Consider the following 27,211-nt stretch of genomic DNA (forward strand, 5'->3'; position numbering starts at 1 on the left):
AGTATAAATTGTATGTGACTAATCTTTTCTTGAAGGTTTGGGAGAATTTGTTGTAAGACATATTTCACTCCTTTTATTGTTCACTTTTTCTTATGTTGAGTCCTTTGAGCTGTTGCTTCTTTCTGAAGCACAAAGTTACTTTTTCTCTCTTTTACATTTTATTGCTTATTCAAGTTCTGCATTTTCATTGCTGTCTAAGAATAGGTTTTAAAAAAAATTTTAGTATTCAAGGTGGCCTTTCAATCTGAAGACGTGTATGGGTCTTTTTTCAGTTCCGGAAAATCATAAGCCATTATCTTTTTGAATGTCAAGTATCCATTAGTTGAAACATCATGATCATTTCTGTTTCTCATAACTATCCCTTCTTATTTTTCATCTCTTTGCCTCTTTTTGCCTCATTGTTATGGGTCGTAGCTTCCACCTCACTAATTATGTTTGACTTTTTCAATCTAGGATATATTTCTCATTTTTTCTTATTCTCCTTGTAGGCTTCAGGACCTGCCCCTAATTACACACTTTTCAGCAGTATTAGGAAGGACTGGGATTTCCTATTTGATGTGTTACCTTGGTGAATGATGGCCTTTTGGCTCTAGATTCCCCCCATTTCCTCCCTGGTGTTGAAGCCATCTGTGAAACTGCTCCTATTCTGTTATTCTTACCTGGGATTAGACACTGTTGTGATTCCTGCTGGCAGGGCTACTAACAGATTCTCTGGCGTATACCTCTCACCTGGCTAGTCCTGTTGTACTATCTGGACCACTCGAGGTGTTGCTTCTGCCTTCTACAGCAGAGTGTCCAGCCTGTGTCATTAGACGGCGGCTTCTTCCTATGGTTTTCTGACTATTCTCCCATATCTCAGGTATTCGTCCACTGAGCTTTCCCATTCATGTATTTGATGACAGCTTTTAAAAATCATTCAATTTAGGGGTGCCTGGGTGGCTCAGTGGGTTAAGCCTCTGCCTTCAGCTCAGGTCATGATCTCAGGGTCTTGGGATCGAGCCCCGCATTGGGCTCTCTGCTCAGCGGGATGCCTGCTTCCCCCTCTCTCTCTGCCTGCCTCTCTTCCCTACTTGTGATTTCTCTCTCTGTCAAATAAAAATCTTTAAAAAAAGTAAAAATAAAAATAAAAATCATTCAATTTGATTTATCTTGTTTCTGTATCTTTTTAAAATAAATCTTTTCTGAACTTTCAGTGAAATTTAGTAGGGAAGCAAAATAGTCTACCATTTTGATCCATCTGGTGTGGATATGAAAACTGTTACAAGGTGGGTGGAGAAGGGTCTCACATATGAATGCAACACTAACTGCTATCTTGCTTCTTACAGATTGTCACTTCTTTTTCCTCTACATGAATTATTGCTCTTCTTTCCGAAGTCCTTTCTTCGAACATGTTCCGCATGCCTGTATAGGTGCTCCATGATGTGAATTTATCTTTTTCTTCCAGTGCTGTATTAAATGAGAATAATGTGCCCTTCCCTGAAGATGCTCTTACTCTGATGCATACCACACCTGCAGCAAATGGTTCTGTTCTGAAGGTAACGGACACTTCGATTTCATAGTTTCTGCAAAGACCATATTGAATTGAGTCCTGTGGTATAACCACAGATGATGGTGATTTCTGACTGACACCAGAACTTAAGCAGTGAGAAAAGCATTGAGCTTCAGTTCTCTGGAGAGACTCCCATTGTCAAAATCTTACATAAGAGTATCTCAGGGCTTTTTCAGTTTTTCTGTTAGTTGTTGGTCTTTTGTTTTAGGTGATCTTCGTATTTTTCATTTTTTGATGCTGGCTATACCTCCCTAGTGTCTCAAACACTAGATGGCACGTAGTAGGCACTAAATAAATAATGATTGCTTGAAACACCAGCACCCTATCATTGTGTTGTAGTATAACCAGCTCGTCATAGCCCCTGCTTTTCTGCCCCTTGTCACGCCCGTACCAGTCCAGAAATCATAGAAAGCTAGTTCATTGCTCATTGAATGTTTTAATTTGCAAGTTAAATGAAAAATTACCCTTATAAATGAACGTTTACCATTTTGCTCTTTAACCACATGAATGCATTAACTGTAGTAATTTGTCAAGTATTTCATAAAAAGAAGTTAGGGATCACCTGAATTCCTGCTATCCAAAGACTTATAATTGAGATTTAGGTGTATAATTTTTCAGACTTTTGGGTTTAAAAAAATCCAACTTAAAATATCTTCAGTCAGGAGCTTCCTTTCTGCTAATTAAAATCCTAAAAAGATACATTGACATCGTCGGTCATTGAAAATTAAGTGAAATCTGAAATTTTTTTGGAACAGAGCAGGTCATTTAATTCAGAGATTTATTGCATATTATAATATGTACCAGATAGCATGCTAGTCTCAAAAATTCAAAGGCTAAACATGGACTCTTTTTTCAGAATGCTTACATTCCATTGAGAGAGTGAATTTTAATACATTATGGGAGAGATACATACATCCTGTTTGGGGGCACTCAGGCCACAGGAGGGAGGTGGTGGCAGAAGAGGGAGATGTGAGAAGGGAGAGACAATTTTTTTTTAGAACAATTTTTTCCTTCCTGCGATTAAAATTAAGTGGAATGTTGAGACATAAATAGGAGATTGACCACAGCCTGAAGACAGATAGATGGAAATAGGACTGTATATAAATGAAGGACCTTTTTTGTTATGTGTACTACACCCTAGATACTTACTTTTCTTATCTCCAGTTTGGAATTTTATCTTTTATTGTCTTTAAATTCTTCCTACAGACCTACCTTCTCTCTCTCTCTCTCTCTCTCTCTCTCTCTCTTTCTTTTTCTGTAATAGAGACCCATCTTCCATTAGGTGCTTCAAATACTAATTAAAAAGTATTGATTAACATTTATGAGGAAAGTTCATATTGTACTCTTTTTCAAACAGTGAAGTACCGGTACCTCAGGATAAAGAGGTCTTTGGAATTTAGGCATCTTCTTTACTTACTGTCTCCTGTGCTGAAACTTTTATCTCTCTCTTCCAGTCTAAGAGCTAAGAGGCAGAACAGTCCTTTTTTTTTTTTTTTTTTTAAGATTTTATTTATTTATTTATTTGACAGAGAGAGGAAGAGAGAGAACACAAGCAAGGGGGAGCAGCAGTTGGAGGGAGAGGGAGAAGCAGGGATTCCCATGGAGCAGGGAGCCTGATGTGGGGCTCCATCCCAGGACCTTGGGATCATGACCTGAGCTGAAGGCAGATGCTTAACCAGCTGAGCCAGCCAGGCACCCCAAGCCAGAATAGTCTTAATCCTACCTGAGTTTTGTCTCACCAAAAAGAGTAGCGCTATGAAAATTCCCATAACACTTTTTTTTTTTTTTTTTTAAGATTTTATTTATTTGAGAGAGAGAGGGCACAAGTTGGGCAGAGGGCCAGAGGCAGAGGGAGAAGCAGACTCTCCACTGAGTAGGGAGCTCACTGTGGGACTCGGTCCCAGGATCCTGAGATCATAATCGTTGCTGACTGAGCCATCCATAACACTTTAGCTTTCTCAACTTCTGGTTTTGGTCTAGGTTCCCCTCCAAGCAAAGTGGAATCACTATAATAACCATGATTGTTGAGTATCCCTGTTTGTTTAAAGGTTAACACCAACAAAGGCTGGGTCAGAATTATAAGTTGAGAGGATATGGAAAAAATTTAGTCTGATGAATAATAAGTCATTCAACAGCTATAAATATTTTATCATTCATAGGATGCCACAGATGAATTGGATGCCTTGCTTTTATCTCTAACTGAGAATCTAATGGACCACACAGTCCCACCTCAGGTAAATAGCTTTAAAACAGCAAGTTGAAAAGGAATTTCTGTTTTGAAAAATATTCCTGCTACATTCCAGTTTTTGCCTTTTTAACCATATAGTAAAACTGTTCAATTAAGAGGTCATATTTCAGTAACCACTTAGCCTTGCCTTTCTATTAAAATTTCACCAGTTTAAATTTATGTGTCAACTGTATAGTAACCACATGTTACTGTAAGCCCATTTGTAATCCAGCACTGTATTAAGTAACGTAAGGAAGTATATGGGGATAAACATAAAGAATTTGAAACAATAAGGACGTAGAGTGTAAGAGTGGTTGGCATTGAAAGTATGGCTTGTTCTTGCAGTATAGGAGATTGTGTGTGTTGGGTACTGTGACCAAATTACAATACAAATAAGAAACAATGCTTTCCCTCCAGAGACTTACTGTATAGTTGAGATGAAAGATGTACAAATTCAGTGTGTTATGAGTAATATGACAAGAATTGCTGTGGGAACTAGATGTCATTTTAAAGACTTGGAAGTACAGGTGGTACTTTCTCTGGACCTGAATGTTTGCTTAGATCATTAGTTCTTAAACTTAGGTGTGTATCAGAATCACCTGGAGATTGTATTAAAACACAGATTGCCAGGCTCCACCTTCAGAGTTTGTGATTTGGTTGGGGGGAAGGTTGTGATTTGGTGGTGGCGGGGGGGGTTGGTAGTTAAGGCCTGAGAAGTTGCATTTCTAACATGTTCCTGGTAATGCAGATGTGGTCTGGGAACCACCTTTTGGTAACCACTAGCTTAGATCAGTAAACAGAAACTTTACCAAAGGATAAGGATCATAAGTCTGGAAAAGTGAGCAGGCAGAAGACAAAAGGGATAGTGTCAGTGTTCAGCCATGATAATCCTTTATAAAGATAAAAGAAGTAACTTCAGAGATTAATGCAAGAGGGCCTGAAGTCCAGAGTAGGACTTCTGGGGCCTAACTCAGAACCTTATTCCATGTGCACTCTATTGTAAGTGGATATGGTGATGAAAATCATTGATTAAACAACTTTAAAATTTTTTTTTTATTTTTTAAAGATTTTATTTATTTGGCAGAGATCACAAGTAGGCAGAGAGGCAGGCGGGGGGGGGGGGGGGAGGGGAAGCAGGCTCCCTGCTGAGCAGAGACCCAGATGTGGGACTTGATCCCAAGATCATGGGATCATGACCTGAGCCGAAGGCAGAGACTTTAACCCACTGAGTCACCCAGGCACCCCTAAACAACTTTTTTATATCACTGATACGTTTTCCCTTTCCTGCAAATTTAGAATGCTGCTTTTGTTTTAAATCAAAATCTAGAATATCACATATTTTAGATTCTGCATATGGACTTTCTGTTCTGTTACACTTTACAGATTTCTCTGTTATTAGAAATGTAACACTCTACTAATAACTTTAGCTTTTTTATTGATTTTGATACAGAATAAGGCCTGCCAAGCATTATTATGTAGCTGTTTTTTTATTTTTGCTTGTTAATTCTTTCAGAAGATTTTTAGAATAACTTTTTCTGGTTCCATCCCTCCAAAAATCCTTTGGATTTTTATTTGTAAATGCACTAAATGCATAAGTTTATTTGGGGAAAGAATTGATATATTTATTATAATTTGTGTTCTTAGCTAAGACTACAATATTTTTCTCATTCAAGACTTCTGTTTCTATTCTTAAACTTTGTCAATATAACCCCCCAATATAATTTCTATACTCTACTATTCTCATTATTTCTAGGTCCTTCCCAATTAGTCAGGAGCAATATGAGTGTTTCTATATGCATGAATGATAATTAGAGAATGACCTGTATATAAACAGATTTTTTTTTTTTCTATGTACTATCTTTGTGCTATTCATTTGGATTAGTCCCAATCCATTGTTCAGGAGCTACCAAGAAGACTGTGATTATTTGTAATGAATTGAAATGTCAGAAAATAAAATGTTAAACTGGGTGCTGGGTTTGGGGGGCAGGGGAAGTCCTATTAATATGGAACTGAAAGTAGTAGTAGCTTTCTTGGAGTAGAACATTTTTAAATTAAAGAGATTCTTAAAATTTTAACAGTTTCTTTAGTGGTGAGTATGTCATCTGTGTTACAGAAGAGGATCTTGGATTCAAAGTGCATGTCAGCTCAGGGGGAGCCATTAAGAACTGTCTCCCTCTACAGTGCATTCCGGAGAAGAAAACATTGTGAGCATGATTATGAAAACAAGTCTTCCCTAAAAGTAAACACATATATAAAATTTATTTCAGGTATCTTCAACATCCATGATCACACCACGGTGGATTGTACCAGTAAGTTAATGATATTTGCAGTTTTTATTTTGGTTACCCTTTCAGAGTAAGGCCTAAAGGATTACCAGAATCTTGTTTTTCCTTAAAAATGTGGGTTCATTCCCAAAGTTCTGTTTACTGAACTTAATGGCTTCAGACTAGTGATTTTAGTGTTTCTGTTTATAAAGGCTTAACGCTGCTGATGAAAACAAAAATAAAAATCTAAGGTGGAGTATGTTAAAAAACAAACCAAAACAGCCCATGACCATCAAAATCCTCTTGCTTATTACCATAATCGTTAGGGAAGGTAGCTTGGAGCTGAACTGCTGATGCCCAAGCCGGTGTTGTCACCTCTGCTCAGGTGTGTCTGTCTCCCTCAGCAGAGTGGTGTCCTTTCCAGTGGACTGGCAGGAAGTGGACCATCCTTGGCAGGGAAGGAGGGACATGGTAACAGGGAAGTAATCTCGCTGATTTCTCCCCCAGCACCATTCTTGGTGGATGCTGTGACCAGGTGAGGAAATGATTTCTCCATTGCAGTTCTTAGGCATCTGTTAGGAGGAAAAAATAATAAAATTAATATATTTATAGCAGTAATGTCAGTTCTTCTTTTAATTGAACTTAATTGAAACTGGATAAATTTTTTCCCTATTTAGAATAGTTTTTTCTGTTTTCTTGTCTATAACAATTTTCTACAAAATCATGAAGTAACCCTTATATATTTTTATGAAGTCTTCATAAATGTCAACATATTGACAGGCTTATCTTTAAAAATTTTTATTAAAATTTGTTTATGTCTTTTCCTTTCATTTTTTACTATTATGTTGTCCATCTGTAAGGTGAAGAGTTACAGATAAAAGTGAGGTCAGAGATTCCCAAGATGAGGGCTCCGAATGAGACACCTTTTACCAATACCTGTTACAAGTTCATTTCAACATACTGCTTGCCACAAACAGAAGCTAGACTCAAAAAAACCTTTTGTCTGGCGTGTAGTTCTTCAACTCTTCATTGTTAGGACCAAAACTGTATATATTTTGCAAAAGATGTACAGCTGCCTTCATTCTCACCTCAGGCTTTTCCTGGTGATGTCTGTTTCTCACATCCTCCTGGTGTTGAGAGTGTAGGTCAGTTGAAGTAGATGCTTTCCTAATTAAAGAAGTAATGTCCTCATTAATTGGAAAAATTACTTGAGCCGAATAACTTGAGAGGAATTGATAGTTTCATTTTATTTTTTTTTATTTTATTTTTTTATTTTTTTTTAAGATTTTATTTATTTATTTGACAGAGAGAGATCACAAGTAGATAGAGAGGCAGGCAGAGAGAGAGAGAGAGGGAAGCAGGCTCCCTGCTGAGCAGAGAGGCCGATGCGGGACTCGATCCCAGGACCCTGAGATCATGACCTGAGCCGAAGGCAGTGGCTTAACCCACTGAGCCACCCAGGCGCCCTGATAGTTTCATTTTAAAGTTGTTCTCTTATCTCCACAGTCTTCAAAGTAATATAATCACTCACTCAGCAAACACTTATTGAATGTCTGTTATGTACCAGGCATTGATGTTATCTGGTTTGGCAGCACTGAAGATAGCAGTGAACAAAACAGGCATGGGATTTGCTGTAGGGAATTCACATAAAATTGTCAGATAGCACTGTGTACAGTTTTAATAGGTTATTTTTCTAACCATTTATATGCCTAGTAATTGCCACTATAAAAATAGAGATTATGTGCAGAGAACCAGGTGATAATGCTTTATAATTGAGTTTACACAATAAAATATGAGTTCTTAGGACTTGTAAATTAAAAATTACAGATGAAAGAAGAGATTGTCTACATTCCTTCCCAAAACAAACTAGACATAGAGGAATTAAAGAGATCAAAAGGACAGATAGAGGTAGTGCACCTGAAACTAATATAATGTTAAATGTCAGTCATACTTCAAAAAAAAAAAAAAGATAAATGAATCAGTGGAATAGAATAGGGTCTAGAAACAAACTCACCCATACACAGTTACCTGATTTGTGAAAAAGGGATGGTGTGGTGCTGTGGGGAAAGGATGGCTTTTTAGTAAATCAGCTCGACAAATTAAATACTCATGTGGGAAAAGGTGAATTTTGACCCAACCTCAGACCATACACAAAAATCCATTCTAGATGGATTGCAGATCTAAATGTGAAACATCAGATAATAAAGCTTTTAGAAGAAAATACAAGCAAACATCCTGGAGATCAGGAAATATTTTTTAAACAGGTCAAAAGCTTAAATAATGGGGAAAAAATCAATAACTTGGATTATATCAAGAACTTCTGTTCATTAAAAGAAATGATTTCAAGATCTCAAAAAGGGAAGCCAGAGAGAGAGAGAAAATACTTGCACTTCCTCCCTCCTCCCCATTGATCTCCATCTATCTTTCTTTGACAAAGAAAAGAATCTTTTATATGGCTAGAATATATAAATCTCTTATAAATCAATAAGGAAAAAACAGAGAAATAGAAAAATTGGCAAGACTTGAAAAGGCAATTCAGAAGGGGATATCCAGATGGTCAGTTAGCATACATGACAGTGTGCAACTTGACTAGTCATTGAGGAATACAAATTCAAACCACCATGTAATGACCACTGTCTATTATCAGAACTGCTGAAGTGAAAAAGACACCTAGTATCAAGTGTTGGTGAAGGTATGGGGCAACTGGAACTTTTTAAATTGGAATAACCATGTTGGAAATAGGTTTGGCAGTATCTACTAAAGCTGAACATACCCAGTGACTCAGTGATTCTATTATATACATACCCAGTAGAAATATAAATTAAATGTCTATCAGAGGACATGCAGAAGAATGTTTATAGCAGCTGTATTCTTAATAGCCCAAGCTGAAAACTTTCCAAAACCCTATTAATAGTCAACTACATAAATAGCAATATAGATAATTGTGTGAACATAATTATGTTTATTAGTTTGTTGTGTAGCAAATTGCCACATATTTAGCATCTTAAAACAACACACATTTATAATCTCATTTTCTGTGGGTCTAAAGTCTAGACACAGCTTTGTGGAGTCCTCTGCAACTACCACAAGCCCATTAGTTAATGATTTTCTCTGGTATGTACAGTTTCCAAATGGCAGTCCAGCGCTTCACTTTTAAATATGAATAAGTGCTGTCCTCAGAAGTGTGAAGAGAGCCAAAGATTTCCAGAAGTGTGAGGAAAACCTGAAACCAGTAAGCGGAAAAAGAAGCAGGGAGGAAAGAAGGGAACATGAGCATCAGAAACTTCACAAATGATAGTTTCATGAGAGAGGAGATGCAGTATCCATGAAACACTAACAGGAAATGGAAAAGGAAGGAACACCGCGGTGTTCTTAGAAATTATTAACCATGTTAAGAGTAAAATCCAAAGAATGTGTGGAAGATAAGGTTGAGGAAATCTCCCAAAAAAGTAGAAGAATAAGATGAAAACTAGGACAGAAGAGAAAATTGGAGGATTGGTCCAGGCAGTCCAATATATATGAATCACTGAAGATGCAGAAAGAAGAATAAAGTAAATAAGAGAAGATTGTCAAAGGAATTGAGATTTCTCAGAAGCAGTTTAGTTTAGTTTTGTTTTGTTTAAGATTTTATTTATTTGAGAGACAGAGCATGAGCTGGAGGAGAGGGAAAAGCAGACTCCCCGCTGAGCGGGGAGCCCAATATGGGCCTGATCCCAGGATCCTGACATCATGACTTGAGCCAAGGCAAACACTTAAACGACTGAGCTGCCCAGGCACCGAAAAGTACGTGAGTTTTTAGATTGAGTGGGCCTGAGTACCCAGCACAAAGAATGAAAATAGACAACACCAAGGACCATCATGAAATTTCAGAGTATCGGAGTTAAGAGAGGATATGTAAGTCTTCATAGAGGGAGGTAAAAAAGATTACATGAAAGGATTGGTAATCAGAATGAACGCATACTTCTCTGAAAGCAGAAAGTTAATGGAGCAATGCCTTCAGAATTCTGAAGGAAAATTATTTTTTACCTAGATGTTTATGTCCAGACTATCAGTGAAGTGTGAGATTGGGATGAGTAGACCTGGAGTTTCTTTAAAATATGTATTTCCCATGCGGGTCTTACTCAGGCATTTACCTACTGGAGGATGTGTTTCATCAAAACAAGGTGATTATCCATGGAGGAAGACACATGACCCAGGAAACAGGTATAGGAACTGACCAGGAGGAAAGTAGAGGAAAGTTCTGAGGCAGCAGCTGCCCCACTGGTCTAGGAACAATTTTGTACAGATTTGAAGAGGGGGTACAGAGTTCCAAGAAGGATATTGCCAAGAAAAAACACAAACACATGGCCTACCCCAGTTTTTGAAAAATTAAATGACATGTCTGAATGTACTGTGGTGAGATCCATGGTTCTAGCTGCAGGCTTAAGGACAAATTAGAAATAAGTACAGAAAATGGAACAAACAGTGAAAAAAAGGAAGCAGCTCTTCAATCCAGGAAGAGCAAATTATATAAGAAAAAAATAATATGCTTATATCAGTTGTGAAAATATTTGCATAATTACCACAAACACTGAATATTAACATCATGAAAATTGTTCATTTAACTGTGTTGAAAAGGCAAGAAGGAAGGATTAGGGAGCTGGTGAGTGGGCTCTAAGAATGGTAAGCTTTTATAGTCCATGGCAGGAAGTCACTGTAGAAATAGGCCACTTGGACTTTTGCTAGTTATACATCAGAATCACATGGAGGGCTTGTTAAAACACAGCTTGGGGCTCCTGGGTGGTGCAGTTGGTTGAGGATCCAACTCTTGATTTCAGCTCAGGTCATGATCTCAGAATTATGAGCTTGAGCCCAGTGTTGGGCTCCACACTCATCACTCAGTGGCTTAGTCTTCTTGAGATTCTTTCTCCCTCTCCCTCTCCCTCTCTCACTCCTGCACATTCACTGTGCGTGCACTTTCTAAAATAAATCTTTAAAACAAACACAGCTTACTGGGTCCTATCCTTAGAGCCTACTATTCAGTTTGTCTGGGGGTGGTGCCTAAGAATTTGCATTTATAACAAATCCCAGAGACAACACTTGAAGAAACAGATACAGAAAGTGAAAGAAAATGCCGGGGGAAAAAAAAAAAAACAAAACTGTTGAAAGTATTTGTCTCTATGTAGTAGAAATGGAGAGGGCTGTTACACATGACTGCTGTTTCAACTATCAAGCTTGTTTGTAGTTTTGACATGTTAAATTCTGTCCTTTGTACTACATATTTTGATACTAAGTTTTAATGAAACCAAGATAGATGATGTTACATCCTTGCCTCAGTTCATGCTCTTCAGCTACGGCAGAGACTCTTGGGTGCTCATGCAAAGCCCACATCCTTTTATTTTTCACGTAACTCTGACAAAGCAGATTAACTAGGTGGGAACTCAGCCACAGCCATCTGGGACTATCTGTGTAAAGCACAGAACAGTGTTCCCACTGACCTTGGTATATCTTGAGCAGATTTGCTGTCATGCTCACCACAGTACTGTTCTTGCCATTCGTAATAATAACCCTAACTGATGAAGAAATGATTAAGTGCTTGGTATGTTTTTATTCAAGGCAGTAGGGGAAATTGATATCTTCTCGATTTCATTTCAAGATGAAATAACTATCATTTATCTAGAAAATTCCCTTCTGTAAATATATCTCATTGCTAAATTAGGTGTTGCAACATAGTCATTTAGGTCTGTAGTTTACTCTCAACGTGCTCTGCTTAGCACTGGGGAAGAAATGCACATTGCTCCCACCCCAGTGGTTTCACTGAATAATAATCCCTTCTTTCTTCCTTTCAGCTCTCTTCCAACGTTGGCGGAAGAAACAGTCTTGAAGCAAAAGTGTTTACTGACAACTGAGCTCTGAGGGACTGGCTCCTTCTCACCTGTAACTGGAATATTCGGCGCTCTGTGGCTGTCCGTCCTTGAATCCATTTACGTTGGAATGTTCAGATTCAGGAGCTTGTCCTTACTTGTGAGTAAAAAAGCTCACCGATCTGACTTCAGCTCAATGAAAAACATTTTCCGTCCAGCTGGAAGGGTTTAATTATACTACATATTTGCCCAAATGAGGGTATCTGGTCTTTACTTTCTATAATTGTATTCAAGTTGTATATTCTGAAACAAGGGAATTCTTTTTCCCTGTTGTTTCCTCGAACTCTTGGCTCCATCTAGTGGTTATAATTGTTCATAACCCCTCCATAACCAGGCTGTCTCTGGTAGTCAGTAATAGCCTTTTGAATGTTACTTCTCTCTCTAGTATCAGGATGAGTATCCTTGATCTGAATTCCTGTTAGAGAAGTTCCCCTTATCCGTGCAGTACTGGAAATCAGGAGTTTAGGAAATTAATGAGGACACCTTGTAGGTAGTTTGAGGCCTAACTGTTTATAATTACTACAGTACTAAAGAGAAGTTTAGAATACAGAAGGTTTTCAGGTGTCTCCCATACTTTTGGCTTCTTACTGGCTATCTTAATACTCCTAAGTTTACGTTAAGGTAAGCTAAACCTTGAGAAGAGTACAGAGAAATCAATTGTGCATATTTTGCATCCTGGGTTTTTGTTTGTTTGTTTGTTTTTTTAAGCGTTGCTTCCCCACAGGAAGCCCTCACATGCACCACACACATACTATCTAACTTTCCAGGCTGGATGGAGACAACAGTCACTTCTCCACACTGGCACTGATTTGAATATAGGCTTCATTTCCTTTTAATATGAGGTGAATCAATTTAGAACTTCTAAACTAAACTAAACAAAACAAAACCAAAAGACCAAGACAGAAATAGGGAATTGGGAGTTGAGGGGGTTTTGTTTCTTGAACACCTATGTCTGAAACTATACTTAGCATACTGTAAGAACTGGTATCTCACCTACATTAGGAATTTTGTGTTAATTTTAAAAGGTCTCTAGTTCCTAATCACTTCTGGTATTAAAAAACTCTGTGTAAAAGTAGCACCTGTGCATATAGAAAATGAAGAAGAGTGTAAAAATAGCCTCTTGCAATCCTGACTTCCGGAAGAACACTTAGCTTTAAAAATTCAGAATGCAGGAGGTAAACTGCAGTTGCTGTTGGAAATGAGGATGAGGTAGAAACTATGCTGGTATCGTTGTTAATCCCTGTGGTCAAGGATTGATGTCAAACTATACCTCCTGGAATTTGATGTTTAGTCTTCCACCCTGTATTATGTATATAACAGAGTGTTAGTTTATGTTGCTCAGCACAAGAGAACATCCAGTTGTGTGATCTTTAAAACTCCATGGTTTGGACTGTCCTGTGTTCCCTGTAGCATAGTCATGTGCTAGGCAAACACACACTAGTGTCTGACTGAAAAGCTCAGGAATTGTAATCTTGTGCTGTTTCCCAGGGAGCTGTAGAGTTTGAAACCAGTTTTGCACAGAACAACTTTGCTGAAGGAAAGAAAGTTGGCACTTCTTGCTGGCTGCTTCCCCTTAGCCATTGTGCTGAGCTTGTGAATTTCATTGGTGGAACTCTTGCCAGTTCTTAATTGTAAAACAAATTTTCTCGCAGCTGTAAGTGACAACTGGAACCAAGGACTTGACCAGGGGCCTGACCCAAAACATGTGGGACTGGACATCCAAATTTCCAGGGTGCTGGCAATGTTAGATGTACTGGAAGGTTAAAGTTGTGCGTCTTAACCACAGAGCGGCTAAGGCATTACTAGCTTGGAAGGCCTAAACTTCCCGTCCAGTTTAGGAGGTAGCACCATCTTTATTTTCAACTTTCTACAATTTAGGAATAAGTTGCTGAATATATTCTATAACCTTTGAGTCTGTGGGTACCCGTATTCTTGCCAGTTGGCATATTGAAAAGGACTTTTTTAAAATTTACTTAAATCTCAGGCTAAACGGAGGAAATTCTGTCTTTTGTCCTGACACAAACTGGTGAACATGGAGATTAATATTTTAATGATGAATCAGCCCTGGCAGTTTAGATACCTGTCACGTATAACTTCCCTGTCATGACTGCTGCTGGTGCCTTCCCCAGAGCTGCTGTCACACTGATCTTATTCTTGCTCATCTGAGAGTGGGGGGGGAGAGAATGGCAAGGCTCAGGATATCTGGTGAATGTGTCTGAGAAGGATGGGGAAAGTCTGTCCCTGTGATGAGAGAGAAGTTGATATATGTGCTTCATAAAGAGTGAGAGTGAGATTTGAGATAATAGTGCATAAGAAGGCAGGTGGGTTACATCGAAGTGGGAGGAGGGACAGCTCTGGTGGCATGACCTGCTGTTGACCTTCAGAGCATAGTCCTCCCCTACGAAGATTAAAACCCACCTGCACATCTGAGAATCATCTGATTAAACAAAGCTCTGATCCTCACATGAGATGAAAGAACCCTACTGGCTGTTGAAAACGACAGCTAGTTGGACAGGAAGTTTTTCTCTAGAATGAGGTTCCCATGCACCTTAGTAAGTGTAGCTAAAAAGATATATTGGCAACAATTAAGTCAGAAGTAATGAGAACTCGTTTGAAAAGAGAGCAAGAACAATAGTTGATTTGAGGGCTCCAGCTAGAAAGCTGTTCGCATTCTTCCGTTTGAAGGTAGTTTGGAGGTGATTTATAGCCGAGATAACAGACCCAGATTGGCAACAAATAACAAGGCTTTTAGCCACAGGCTCAGCTGCTCTGTGGTTACTTTCTTCCCAGATTTTCCAGTACCAGATTTGACTGTGGTAACTCATTAGGATCGGTGATGATGGAACTTCTGACTGGGAGCAGATTTGAGGCTGGTGCTGAGAGAGTGGCAGGGCTTCTTTTGTTGTCTTGCCAGGCCTCGTGGGTCTGTGGGGCTTGCAAGGACTGGGTCGGCGCTGCTGCCTCTGTGTCACGGCTCCCCGTGTGTTCTGCCCCAGGAACACTTAGTACAGTGCCATGTGGTCGGCATCTGCTGCAGGCCTTGGGGGCGCGGAAAGGAGAGGAACCTCAAATCAGGCCATTTGATAGCCTGGGTAGGGGAAGGAAGAATTGGCATGATGGTTTAAAATAATAGGTTTCAGCGTTCTGCCCTTGACTCTTCTTTTGAACTTGTGAAATGATAAATGAGATCCTACTTCTTACTGTTGTTGGTCGTATCACCTTCGTATACTCTGGAGGGGCTCGTTGTTCTTCCATGCCTGCCCTTTGAGAAACACTGCTGAACAAAGGAATGACTAGGTTCCTTTGGTCTTGATAAATTAGACATACCGTTAACAGCTTTCCTAAAATGTTTATATTGTTTTAAGAAAAATTCTGTTTAAAAATATTTCTTACAGCCTACTGCTTATCTTCACCTTTATCTGCTTTTGCACAATCACAGATGCTCTCTGGGCAGTTAAGGGTGAAAGCCCTGGGTTGTTCCTTGCATCTTGACTGCTTGTTCTCTTATGCTTCCCAATTCTGGCTACAACCAGCACCCCTGTCTTCTCTTGCAAAAGCTCCAGAATGTCACTTCAGAGACTCTGTTAGAGCAGAATTATTTGGCATCACTTACACTGAGAAAAATCTTCCATCTTTTTCTATAAGTAAGGGTCTTGAGAAGCAAAGCTCTTGTCTTCTCACTTAGAGCAGGGATGAGCAAAGTTTTTCTGTGAAGAGCAGAGACAGTTAGTACTTCATGGCTCAGCTGCACTGCTGAAGCTCACGAGTGGACAGACGATAGCCCGCGCATGGGCTGGCTGTGCTCCACGCAGGGTGCATTTACAGAGACAGGTGCCGACTCCCAAGTCCATGCTTGGTGGCATGGCAGCGTGGCTCCCTGGGAGGCAGGTGAGTACTCACATAGGTTCTGCAACAGCAGCTGTCACGTGACATTTCTAGATGTTGCAGTCCTCATTTGCACACGGACAGGGTGCAGTCCTGGGTCTCCCAGCTCTGAGAGTCTTTGGGAGGCCTCACCAATTTCTAATCAGTCTCGCCATCAGCCTTTCAGTTGCTTTGGAGCCTGGAATCTTCTGCAGACTGAAGAATGTACATTTCTTTATTATTTGTCCCTATTTCCTCTCAAAAATGTAAACACTCTGGTTTTTCAATGATCAGAAGAAAGTTGGAACCTTTCGTATCTATCAGCCTTCAGTGAGATGAGGAAGTTTGTTTGGATTATAGAAATTTGTCCTGAGCCGAACTCTGTCTGCTGTGTTAGCATATTAGTGGAGCTGTAATTATTTCCAGTTCTAAGGTAGGATACGTGAGTCTCTTCATCATGCTGCTTGAGACAATAATTCAGTCACTTCCCAGAATTTCTTTTTATCAGGGAGGCGTTTTAGTACAGACCCCTTGCTCTTCTTATTTTCGTGAGTATATTTTGTCTTCTGGATATGATAGACAGTTGAAAGGACCTCACTAACTATTTTGTTTACTTTTTATATGTGTGAAGCTTTGCGGTAGCTTTTAAAGTGTAATTTATTTTTATATCAAGTGCACTATTCTTCATTGTGTTCCACAGTTTCATATGACTTGTATTAGAAGCACTGCACTGAACTGATTGTCTGTATACTGACGTGAGAACTGTAGGCGCAACCACAAATAAAGCTTTGGTGAAACATGTATGTTCTTACGAGCTGTTTTTAGTTTCTTGGAAGTGTAACACCTGCACTTTTGTTAGGTTAGAGCTGCTATTAATACGAACACAAGGGACCCAATGGAAGCCGTGATCAGAAGCAGCACCAGTTTTCAGTGTCCGTTTTGGTATGTGTGGTACAAATTTGGGAGTAGAGGCATTTTCAAAGTTTAAAAAACCTCATTGGTCATTCCCAGCATATCCTGGAAAGCACAGTTGTTCCCAGGAGCAGCGTGGCACAGCAGAAACACAGCTCTACTACTCAATACCAGGAGACCTTGAATAAATTGCTTAACAAACCCGCACCTCAGTTTCTTTATCTGGGATGGGACGGTGTATTGTCTGTGGTGCAGTGTCTGGTAGAGAGTAGTGGGTGTCCTCCGTCATACCATCCCTGTGAAGAACGTTGCTTCTGGACAGAGTCATACACAACACAGGAGGTCAGCAAGGTTTCTGAGAACAGTCTCTTTCCTGCTCCCCTCCTCCTCCTACCCAGAAAACAGATGGCAATGGGCCTTGAAAACCAAAGAGCTTTTCTTCAGCTCTAATGCATGTATAGGGTGAGGCAGGAACCTGGGCTCTGTGAGCTATGCTGGAAGTTCTCCTCAAAGAGTTTTAGCATTAAGTAACCAAAGCACTCTAACTTAAGCACAGTGACTCACTGGAAAGATATGGGAGCTCTCTGAACAGAGAGGATGGGTGTGAGTGTGGACTTTTTCTCTGGCACCAGCAGGAATGGTGTGGCTGCTCCCTGCTGCTCACACTGACTGTTATTTTGAGTTGGAGAGGGCAGGACACCTGAGAAGGCTGTGGGTTCCCAAAGGGAGGGGGATGGTTAATGGGCTACAAGACAATCACAGATTTTGGAGAAGATACTATATATCACAGTAGTTAAAATCTGAAGAAAAAGAACAGAAAATTCAGGAAAGTGGACTATAGTTGGGTAATTGCTCTTTAAGCCTTGGGAGATAGGGCTTGCACTTTTTTTTTTTTTTTTTGAAAGATTTTACTTATTTGAGAAAGAAGGCACAAGCAGGGGGAAGCCATAGTGGGAGAGGGAGAAGCAGGCTTTCTGCCGAGCAAGGAGCTGGATGAAGAACTCAATCCCAGGACCCTGGGATCACAACCTGAGCCGAAGGCAGACACCTAACTGACTGGGCCACCCAGGTACCCCAGGGCTTGCACTTAAAAAAGTATGTTGGGGCACCTGGGTGACTCAGATGGTTAAGCGCCTTTCTTCAACTCAGGTCGTGATCTCAGTGTCCTGGGATCGAGCCCCATGTCAGGCTCCCAGCTCAGCGGGGAGTCTGCTTCTCCTTCTCCCTCTGCCTCTCCCCCTGCTTGTACTCTCTCTGACTCTCTCTCAAATGAACAAATAAAATCTTCTAAAAAATGTATGTTGATACTCCACATTTATTTTAATGTTATTTCTGTTCTTAAAATATTGAATATTAAAAAAATGAACCCTAAGAAATGGCTTTTGTGGTCAGCACCAAGAAAAGGCAGGAGAGGCAAAAAGGGAGCTCATGTCAGTAAGGCCTAAGAAAATTTGCTCATTGTTGGTTTGGGAGCAGTGTGGTGGGCTTAGGGTGATTTGTCCCAGTAGACATTCAGCCCCACTGTGCATAGGTTCCAAGATTCATTCCCAGAGGAGAGATCCAGAGGGGTGCAGAGGGGCTTTCTCTCCACGGCAGGGTTGCCTGTACCCATGTGGTTCCTGGCAGCCACTCCCTAGCCCTCTGTAGTTCACCCTTCATACCTCCAAGTGCATCATGCAAAGATCAGAGCTAGTTCATGCTCTCAAGCTAGGAAATTAGGGTGCTAGGGTGGGAACTAGAATTTTAAGATGACCTGGTCCCAGGTCCTCAGTTCCCAGATCAGAAAAGAGGCCCAGAAAGGGAAAGGAACTGGCCCTAGTCATACGGCCGGCGGTAGGAATTCACCCCTCTCCTCTCTCACTTACTTTCCTCAGCACTGCTAGTCTTGGCTCCCTAGGTCACAGTTGCCACAGAGCATGGTCTTACTTTTCCTGCAGCACCCCTGAGGTCCTTTCTACCTGGGTCTAGAATTCCCATAGGAGAAGTTTACCCATTTCAAATCTCTGTGGCTCTAAGCAAAGCCTCCTCAGAAGGAAACCACAACATGGAGCTCTGGTCAGTCCTTAACAACTACCATTCTACTCTTCCTGAGTTAGCCTTTTTTAGATTCTACTATTAAGTGGTAGAATTCAGTATGTGTCTTCCCTGTCTGACTTACGTCACTTAGCATAATGCCCTCAAGTTCCATCCATGTTGTCACAAATGGCAGGCTTTCTCTCTCTCATGACTAATAGTCCACTGTATATATGACATGTTCTCTTTAACCATTCATCCATTTGTGAACATGTAGAAAGTTTTTCCATTTCTTGGCTGTTGTCAATAATGCCACTGGTTCTTAAGCAGTTTAGGTTAAGGACGCTCTTACACATCTGGACACGTGGGTAGTTTTGCATACAATTCTGCGTGCTCTGTGATCCCTTAGGGATCCTCAGGTTGGGAGTTGGGTTAATGATGGGACTGTCTGGCCAGGGGAGGTATTAGGGGTGGAGGGGGGGTCTCCTGGGCGACTGCTGGTTCCTCTCACCACTGTCGGCAGCACTGGCCGGCAGCACTGGCCAGCAGCGCAAGCTCAACAGATGCTTGCCTAACCAGGGCCTAAAGGCTCACAATGTTCCCAACCGAGAGTAGTCAAGAGCACAGAACTTTAGGCCAACTTATATAAGTATAAATACTTATGTAAGTATAAAATATGTAAGCATATATAATATAAGTATATAAATATAAGTATAAAATATACCTTCCCAGAGTCCTGTCCATCAGCCTGTCTGCCTTGGGCTTGTATGTGGGCGTGAGACCGTGCCTACCTCACAGTGTGGTGAAGGTGGTGAAGGTTCTGTGAGTTAATACCAGAACCCCTCTGTGTGCTGAAGCCCCCCAGGTCCCTGTCTCCAAGCCAGATCCCTGCCTGCGCCTCTTCCTGCCTCCATATGGGTATTACACAAGCTCCCGAGGCTCAGCATATCATAAGCCAGACTTACAGTATTCTACTGAAGCCCCCCCGCCGCCCCCACGCATGCCCCAATGGCTGCTGCTCAGTGATCCTGGTCGCAGTGAGTTTTTTCCTTCCCCTTGATTCCTCTCTCTCCCCTCCCATGTCCACTCAGTCCTTAAGTCCTTCTGGGTCTGTCTTAAGTGTCTGTTCGTTTTTGCGGCTGTACCTCTTGACCAAGTCAGCATCTGGCTTGAGCTCAGGCAATTGCCGTTGTCAGGTGGGTGTATCTTCCAAGTGTAGGTAGAAATGAAGTCCTGGTCCTCTGCATTGAAACCGCAGGGGCTTCCCATGGCCTGGAACACAAAATCCAAACTCCTTCAATGGCCTCCATGACATGGTCTTCGGCTATGCTGCTTCCACGCCTTTGGGTGACCTGCATTTGCTCTCCCAACTGGTCCTGCCCTCCTTCTGCTGGGAGCTTGGTGGCCCCAGGCTCTGTGCCTTGAGGCTTCTTGTTTAAGGTTCAACGGCTTATTCCTTCCTCCTGTTGTCCCCCTGTGCACTCCACTATCAGCCCCTCTCCACGTCAGTGCCTTAACGAGTTACTTGTTAACTGCCTTCCTGATAGTATAAGCTCGTCCCTTGCTGCATTTGGGGCACCTAGCATGCTTCCTGGTGTACAGTTGCTGCTATTTGTTGAATGATGAGAACTGGAGGGAGATGGCCGAGACCCCAAGACCATGCAGGATCTCACCTCAGTGGTGTAGACACTCCTGCCACAGATGCAAGATAAATTTCAGACCATGTCTGACCAGATCATGGGAAGAATTGAGGACATGAGTAGTCCCACGGACCACCTGGAGAAAAACATTGTGGACCTCACAACACAGGCTGGGGTGAAAGAACTGGAAGGTAAAAACAGGACGCCCACCACACTAAAGAGCTGAAGGTTGCTAATGTACACTGAAATCTGGAACACTGTTTTTACACGCCAAGACAAGACCAAGTGGCTTTTTGAAGCGACTACTATGTGTAGACAGGCATGAGTTCTTCTTATCACATATTATATAATTAGTTGATAGAGCGATTCCCTCCACCCCACTCAGTTCTTGAACATGGTCACTTCACATCTTGGACCTTGGTCAGTTGTGCTGTTAAATATTAAACACCAGAACTTTTGTGGTTCCTACATAAAAGTATCAAAATTTTTCAAAGATTTTATTTATTTGACAGATCACAAGTAGGCAGAGAGGCAGGCAGAGAGGAGGAAGCAGGCTCCCCATTGAGCAGAGAGCCCAATGTGGGGCTCGATCCCAGAACCCTGAGATCATGACCTGAGTGGAAGGTGGAGGCTTAACCCACTGAGCCACCCAGGCGCCCCAAAATATCAAATTTTTTAGTGTAAATATGTATTTGTTGAATGTATGCTGAACTGATTAAGCACCCACTGCGTTCCACAGACCCCATCATGTCCTTAGTTTAGGTTTTCCCTTTTACTCCTTACCGCAACGTCTGTGGTCTCCCAGAGAACCAGGAAGTCTGGCTGCCAGTGGGTGTTGGACCAGGAGCTGAAACAGGTCTGTGTGACCAGAAGGCCTGAAACCAAGTTCTCTCCTTCACTTCACAGCCTTCCGAGTGCTGTCACTAAGAAACCAATGACTGAGTATCCTGTTAGTGATGCGGGGATGTATGTGTGTGTGTGTGTTGGGGGTGTTGGTAAGCAATATGTCTGGGTCATAGATGGTACACTTGTCACAATCAGGATGCGAACCCAGGTCTGCCACGGCCTATCTCAGGCAGAGCCAGAACGTAGGCCCAGGTCCTTAACCAAGACCTGGTTCATTTGAGCTAGCCTTGGAACCGTCTGTTGGCTCCTTTCCCAATCAGAGTGCTGAGGGCTTATACCTTGAGCCCTTTCACCTCTGCCTTGACACTTCCCGACGTCCAAGAGCTGCCTGCAGTCTAACTGGCCCTCCTCACAGGTTCCATCCCTGGAACAGGGTGGAGGGCCTTGCTCCGTGAAACTCACTCAAAGCTAACCCAGCTGCAGCTCAGCATCAGAGTGAATGCATGTGGGTTTGCAGTATTCTCTGACTTCTTCTGAGCGGGGCTGGGTTTAGAGTGAGGTGGGTGGGGGTGCCTACTCTCAGGATCACAGAAGTGCCCACCCAGCACTTGCACAAGCTGGCAAGAAAGTCTCTCCTTACATTTTACATCTTATACACCTCACTCATTCCCCCCCAGCTCGGCCCTGCTTCTGAGGACTGGATGCTGGGCTTTGGATCTTTAGAAGCATCTGAGGATGGGCTTGGGTTAGGAGCTCCAAAGGCAGCCCCTTTCAGCACTGCCATGCCAGTCTCTGAATCTGACTGCAGAGCCTGGAAGTTGGGGTGAGTATACAGACCGGTACAGAGCCCCTCTCAACAGTTACAGCAGCTGTTGGCTCAGAGCAGAGCAGAAGACCAGAGATGCTTAGAGGGCGGTCAGAACAGGCTGGCCCCTGTAGGCAGCGGCCACAACCAGGGATATCCCCGCAACCACTGGGCCGTCATGTCCTCAGTGACCACACGGCGGCGCTGCAGCACCGCAATCAAGAAATAGAACTTTGGCAGCCCTTGCTGGTGCCCCTGGTCGTTCCCAGCCTCTTGCACAGGCCCAAAGGTAACGCAGTCTATGTATCCCTGAACAGAGTTTAGATTTGCCAGCTTTTGAGCCTCACATAAATAGAATCATACTAGATGTGTTCCGAACTTCTCCAACTGTGTCATCAATTCATTCCACAATTATTGATGGAGAATGTACTATGTGCCAGGCTCTCTATTAGGTGTTCAGGACACATCAGTGAGCATCCTCCCCAACAGTCCTGTCTGCACAGAGATTCCACACCATCAGTTGCCCTCCCAAGTGGTCCCCGAGGCCATGCTGACCTGATGAGGCTGACAGTCCTGCCCTCACATATTCTGGAACCGCCTTCTTGGTTCTGCTCAGAATTTTGGAGCTCCCTTCTCCATTGCCCCCAGATATTACAGTCCAATATCCCTTATAAATATAGATGCAAAAATCTTCATCAAAATATGAATCAACGGAATCCAACAGCACGTTAAAGGATTATACACCATAACCAGATGAGTTTTATCCCAGGACTGTGAGGGGGTTCAGCCCCCCAAAATCAATGTAATGCAACACATTAATAAAATGAAAGAAAAAAACCACGATCATCTCCATCAACACGGAAAAGCATTTGACAAAATCTAAGATCCTTTCATGATAAAAAACACTCAGAAAACTAGAAGTTCAGAGAATTGTCCCAACATGTTAAAGGCCATATAGGAAATAACCACAGCCCACACCGTACTGAATGGTAAAGCACTGAAAGATTTCCTTCAGAGATCAGGAACAAGGTAAGGATACCCTGTTTCACTACTGCTATCCAACACATGCTGAAAGTCCTAGCCCCAAGAAATTAGAGAAGAAAAAGAAACGAAAGCCATCAAATTGAATTGGAAGAAGTAAAACCATCTGTATTTGCAAAGGACATAGTCTCATATAGAAAATCCCAAAATATCCACAAGAAAGCTGCTAGAGCTAATGAGTGAATTCCTCAAAGTTGCAGGGTACAGGCTCAACACACAAAAATGTATTGTGGTTCTATACACTTGAAAAAGCAACCAGAAAGATACTAACAAGACAATTCCATTTACAATAGCATTTAAAAAATTAAATAACTAGGAATAAATTTAACCAAGAAGAATAAAAATTTCTACACTGAAAACAACAACAAAACAATTGTTGAATGAGAAAGAAGACCTAAATAAGTGGAATAGGATAGGTTGGCAGGTAGGGAGACAGTATTGTTAAAATGTCAAAACCACCCCAAAAGATCTACAAATTCAGTACAATCCCTAAGATCCTAGCAGGCTTTCTTGCAGACATGGAAAAGCCTATCCTCAAATTCATGAGGAATTTCAGATTTCCTTGAGTAGTCAAAGCAGTCTTGAAAAAGAAGGACAGTCATTTAACTGATTTTGAAACTTACTACAGAGTGGCAATAATCAAATAGTGTGGTACTGGCCTAAGGGTGGACATGTAGACCAATCAAATAGAACTGAGAGTCCAGAAAAAAACCCATATGTCTATGACCAATTTTTAATATTTTATTTACTTATTTCTTTGACAGAGAGAGAGTACAAGCAGGGAGAACAATAGAGGGAGAGGGAGAAGCAGTCTCCCCCACTGAGCAGGGAGCCCGACTCGGGCCTCAATCCCAGGACCCTAGTATCATGACTGGAGCTGAAGGCAGAGGCTTAACCAACAGCCACCCAGGTGCCCTGACCAACTGATATTTGATGAGGATGCAAGACCATTGAGTAGGGAAGGGACAGTCTCTTAAATGATGCTGGGACAACTGAATTTCCACCTGCAAAAGTACGATGTTGGATCTCTACCTTATGATGTACACAAAAACTCACTCAAGTGAGTTTTTCTTTAAATATAAGAGCTAAACTTTACAACTCCTAAAAGAAAACTTAGGTATATATTTTTCATGACCTTGGATTTTGCAATGGAGTTTTAGATATGATTCCAAAAGCATGAGCACCAAAAGGAAAATGGATAATAAATCTTCATCAAAATTAAGAACTTTCGTGCATCAAAGAATATTAACAAAAAAGTGGAAAGATAACCCAGAGAATGGGCGAAAACATCTGCAAATCACATACCTAATAAGGAATTAATACCCAGAATGTATGAAGAACTAAAATTCAGCAATAACAGGGTGAGCAACCCAATTAGAAACTGGGCAAAGGACTCGGATGGACATTTCTCCAAAGAAAATATACGTATGTCCAATAAGCATAGGAAGAGTTGCTCAACATAGTTGTCATTAGGGAAGCAACCAAAACCACAGTAAGATACCATCTAGTGGGATGGCTATCGTAAAACATATAAATGCATTGATAAGGATGTGGAGAAGTTGGAAGCCTTGCACATTGCTTGTGGGGATGTACAATGGCACAAATATTGTGGGAAATAGTCTGGCAATGCCTCAAAAAGCTAAAGAGAGTTATATGATCCAGCCCTTTTCCTTCTAGGTATACACTCAACAAAAGTGAAAATAAGGACTTGAAGAGATCCTGTGTGTCGCTGTTTGTTGCAGCATTATTCACAATGGCTAAAAGGTGGACACAGCCTAAATGTCCATGAGGATACATGGATAGACAAATGTGGTCTACCCATACGATGGACTGTTACTCAGCCACAAAAAAAGGAGTGAAATTCTGATAGAAGCTATAACACGGATGAACCTTGAAATCATGCTAAATGAAATAAGCCAGACACAAAAAGATACATATCCTGTGATTCCACAGGATACCTGAACTATCTAGAATTGGTAAATTCATAGAGACAAGAAGTAGAATCGAGGTTCTGAGGGAGTAGTGGAGAGAAGAGAATGGGGAATTATTGCTTGATGACTGTAGAATTTGTGTTTGGGATGATGGAGAGGTTTTGGAAATGGATAGAATTGATGGTTGCACTACTGTGTGAAAGTAAGGAATGCCACTGAAGTGAATACTTAAAAATGGTAAAACTGGCAAATTTTTGTTCTATGCATTTTACTACAGTAGAAAGGAAGGAAGGAAGGAAGGAAGGAAGGAAGGAAGGAAGGAGAAATAAAGAGGGCACCTGGGTGGCTCAGTTGGTTAAGCGTCTGCTTTTAGCCTAGGTCATGATCCCAGGGTGCTGGGATCGAGTCCCACAGGGAGCCTGTGTCTCCCTCTGCGCCTCCCTCATCCCACTCATGCTCACTCTCACTCTCTCTCTCACAAAAATAAATTTAAAAATCTTAAAAAAATGGGTATGTTGCCCAGTTCAGGCCAATAATGTGGAAGGAGAAACCTGCTGGAGGGTTCTGGAGAAGGTTTGGGGGCAAGCCAACAGACAAGATGCTCTCTTTCTTTTCTCTGGATCTGCTGTTGGCCATCTTGCTTACCAGACTGAAGGGTGAAGCCACCAGGAAAGCAGTGACAGATGGAAAGACATAGGTCCTGGATGATGTCATTAAGCAACTGAACCAATGGTCCATGGAGTCAATCCTCTCTTGGGATTCATAGTTAGGTAGGATAATAACTTTCTTCTTGTTAGAAAAGGAAACACCAACACCCAAGACAATAAATAGCTAAAAAATGCCAACTCTTTACTAGAGCTTAAAATAGGGAATTTTGGGGGATGCCTAGGCTAAGCGTCCGACCCTTGCTTTCAGCTCAGGTGAAGATCTCAGGGTCGTGGGATCAAACCCCATGTCGGGTTCCATGCTCATCGAGGAGTCTTCTTGAGATTCTTTCTCTCTCTACCCCTCTTCACCCCCCTCTCTCTCAAATAAATAAATCTTGATTATTTATCTTTTTTTAAGATTTTATTTATTTATTTGACAGAGCACAGGCAGGAGGAGAAACAGGCAGAGGGAGAAGCAGGCTCCCCGCTGAGCAGGGAGGCTGACTGGGACACAATCCTAGGATCCTGGGATCATGACCTGAGCCGAAGGCAGACGCTTAACCGACTGAGCTATCCAGGCACCCCAATAAAGAATTTTTTTTTTTTAATAGGGAATTTCCCAAAAGACCTGAAAGATGAGAGATGGAGATATTCAGATAAGTTGGAATGACGGCTTAGCTCTACCTAAAAGATTAAGAAAATGGAAGATAACACATCACCTTTCAAATATCTACAACTAGAACAGCCCTCACAGTCCATGGAAGGAAAGAACAACTGTAGAGGACAGTAGAAGATGTTTTGGAGGACAGTTGCCCCTTTCGGGAAGCAGAAGGAGCCACAGGATGGAGAGGACAGGAGCAAACTCGGGACCCAGGAGGGTGAGGCGGTGGGAACCTGGGTGTTAATATGGAGACCACCAGGAAGTTGAAGCAAAAGCTAGTTTTAGAGAAATGAGTCTATGCGGCTGGGTTCAATTCTTATTTGATTTAATTCAAATCAAATAAGTTGTGTGTGAGTTAATTCACTGTGTGTGAGTTGTGTGTGAGTTAATTCACACAGTTGAAAGAAGAAAAAAAATGAAAAATATAGTTGTCACACCAAATTAACCGAAGAAGGTAAAACAGTGGATTCCCTTCAAGATCACAGTAAAAATCTCCAAGCTAAGAAATCTGCCCTGCCATCAGGAAACTCACAGTTCGAAAAGGAGAGGCAGAAAGGGCTCTTGCAGAAGCTTAAGTCCTTCCTGAACTCACCCAGAAAAAGACGAATTTAAACCCAGAGCCCGTCTTTCTCAGGCAGTGGTGCCTGCCCTCCCAGAGCCACTGTGGGAGAAGTGGGAAACCAAAAAGTGCTTATGGTCATTGTGGGGAGTCTTTCATAGCGGAGCTCAGGGGCACATGGAGGTAGGAGAGGGAAAAGGCCCTCCCTCTTGGCACTGCCGGCTACAATGGGGATTGAAGGGACATCAAGGTCATGGGCGGTTACAGGGACCTGGGCACTCAGATGGGGCTGGAGTGGGAGGGTTGGCACCGGGCCCGTCCCCATGCAGAACTTGCAGGGACAGGAAGT

The 27,211-nt window shown here is 41.7% G+C and overlaps 1 protein-coding gene across 4 annotated transcripts in view; it reads left to right on the forward strand.

The window, feature by feature from the left end:
• Nucleotides 1-27,211, forward strand: part of EPB41L5 (erythrocyte membrane protein band 4.1 like 5) — a 157,619-nt gene that overhangs the window by 123,894 nt on the left and 6,514 nt on the right. Inside the window, exons 21-26 of one of the 4 annotated variants that reach the window (XR_006820281.1) lie at nucleotides 1,445-1,535; nucleotides 3,709-3,783; nucleotides 6,044-6,085; nucleotides 6,445-6,575; nucleotides 11,869-15,509; nucleotides 17,546-17,549. Coding sequence is in view for 2 of the 4 variants with exons in the window: in XM_046019079.1 (XP_045875035.1) it covers nucleotides 1,445-1,535; nucleotides 3,709-3,783; nucleotides 6,044-6,085; nucleotides 6,445-6,575; nucleotides 11,869-11,935 (406 nt within the window). In the remaining 2 variants the exon portion in view is untranslated. Of the gene's footprint in view, nucleotides 1-1,444; nucleotides 1,536-3,708; nucleotides 3,784-6,043; nucleotides 6,086-6,444; nucleotides 6,576-11,868; nucleotides 16,592-16,818; nucleotides 16,898-17,545; nucleotides 17,550-27,211 lie in introns of those variants that run through there. The other 3 variants (XR_006820282.1, XM_046019079.1, XM_046019080.1) reach the window with 3 other exon arrangements.

The sequence above is a fragment of the Meles meles genome, chromosome 9 (genome assembly GCF_922984935.1).
Source record: "Meles meles chromosome 9, mMelMel3.1 paternal haplotype, whole genome shotgun sequence".
Taxonomy (NCBI): Eukaryota; Metazoa; Chordata; class Mammalia; order Carnivora; family Mustelidae; genus Meles; species Meles meles.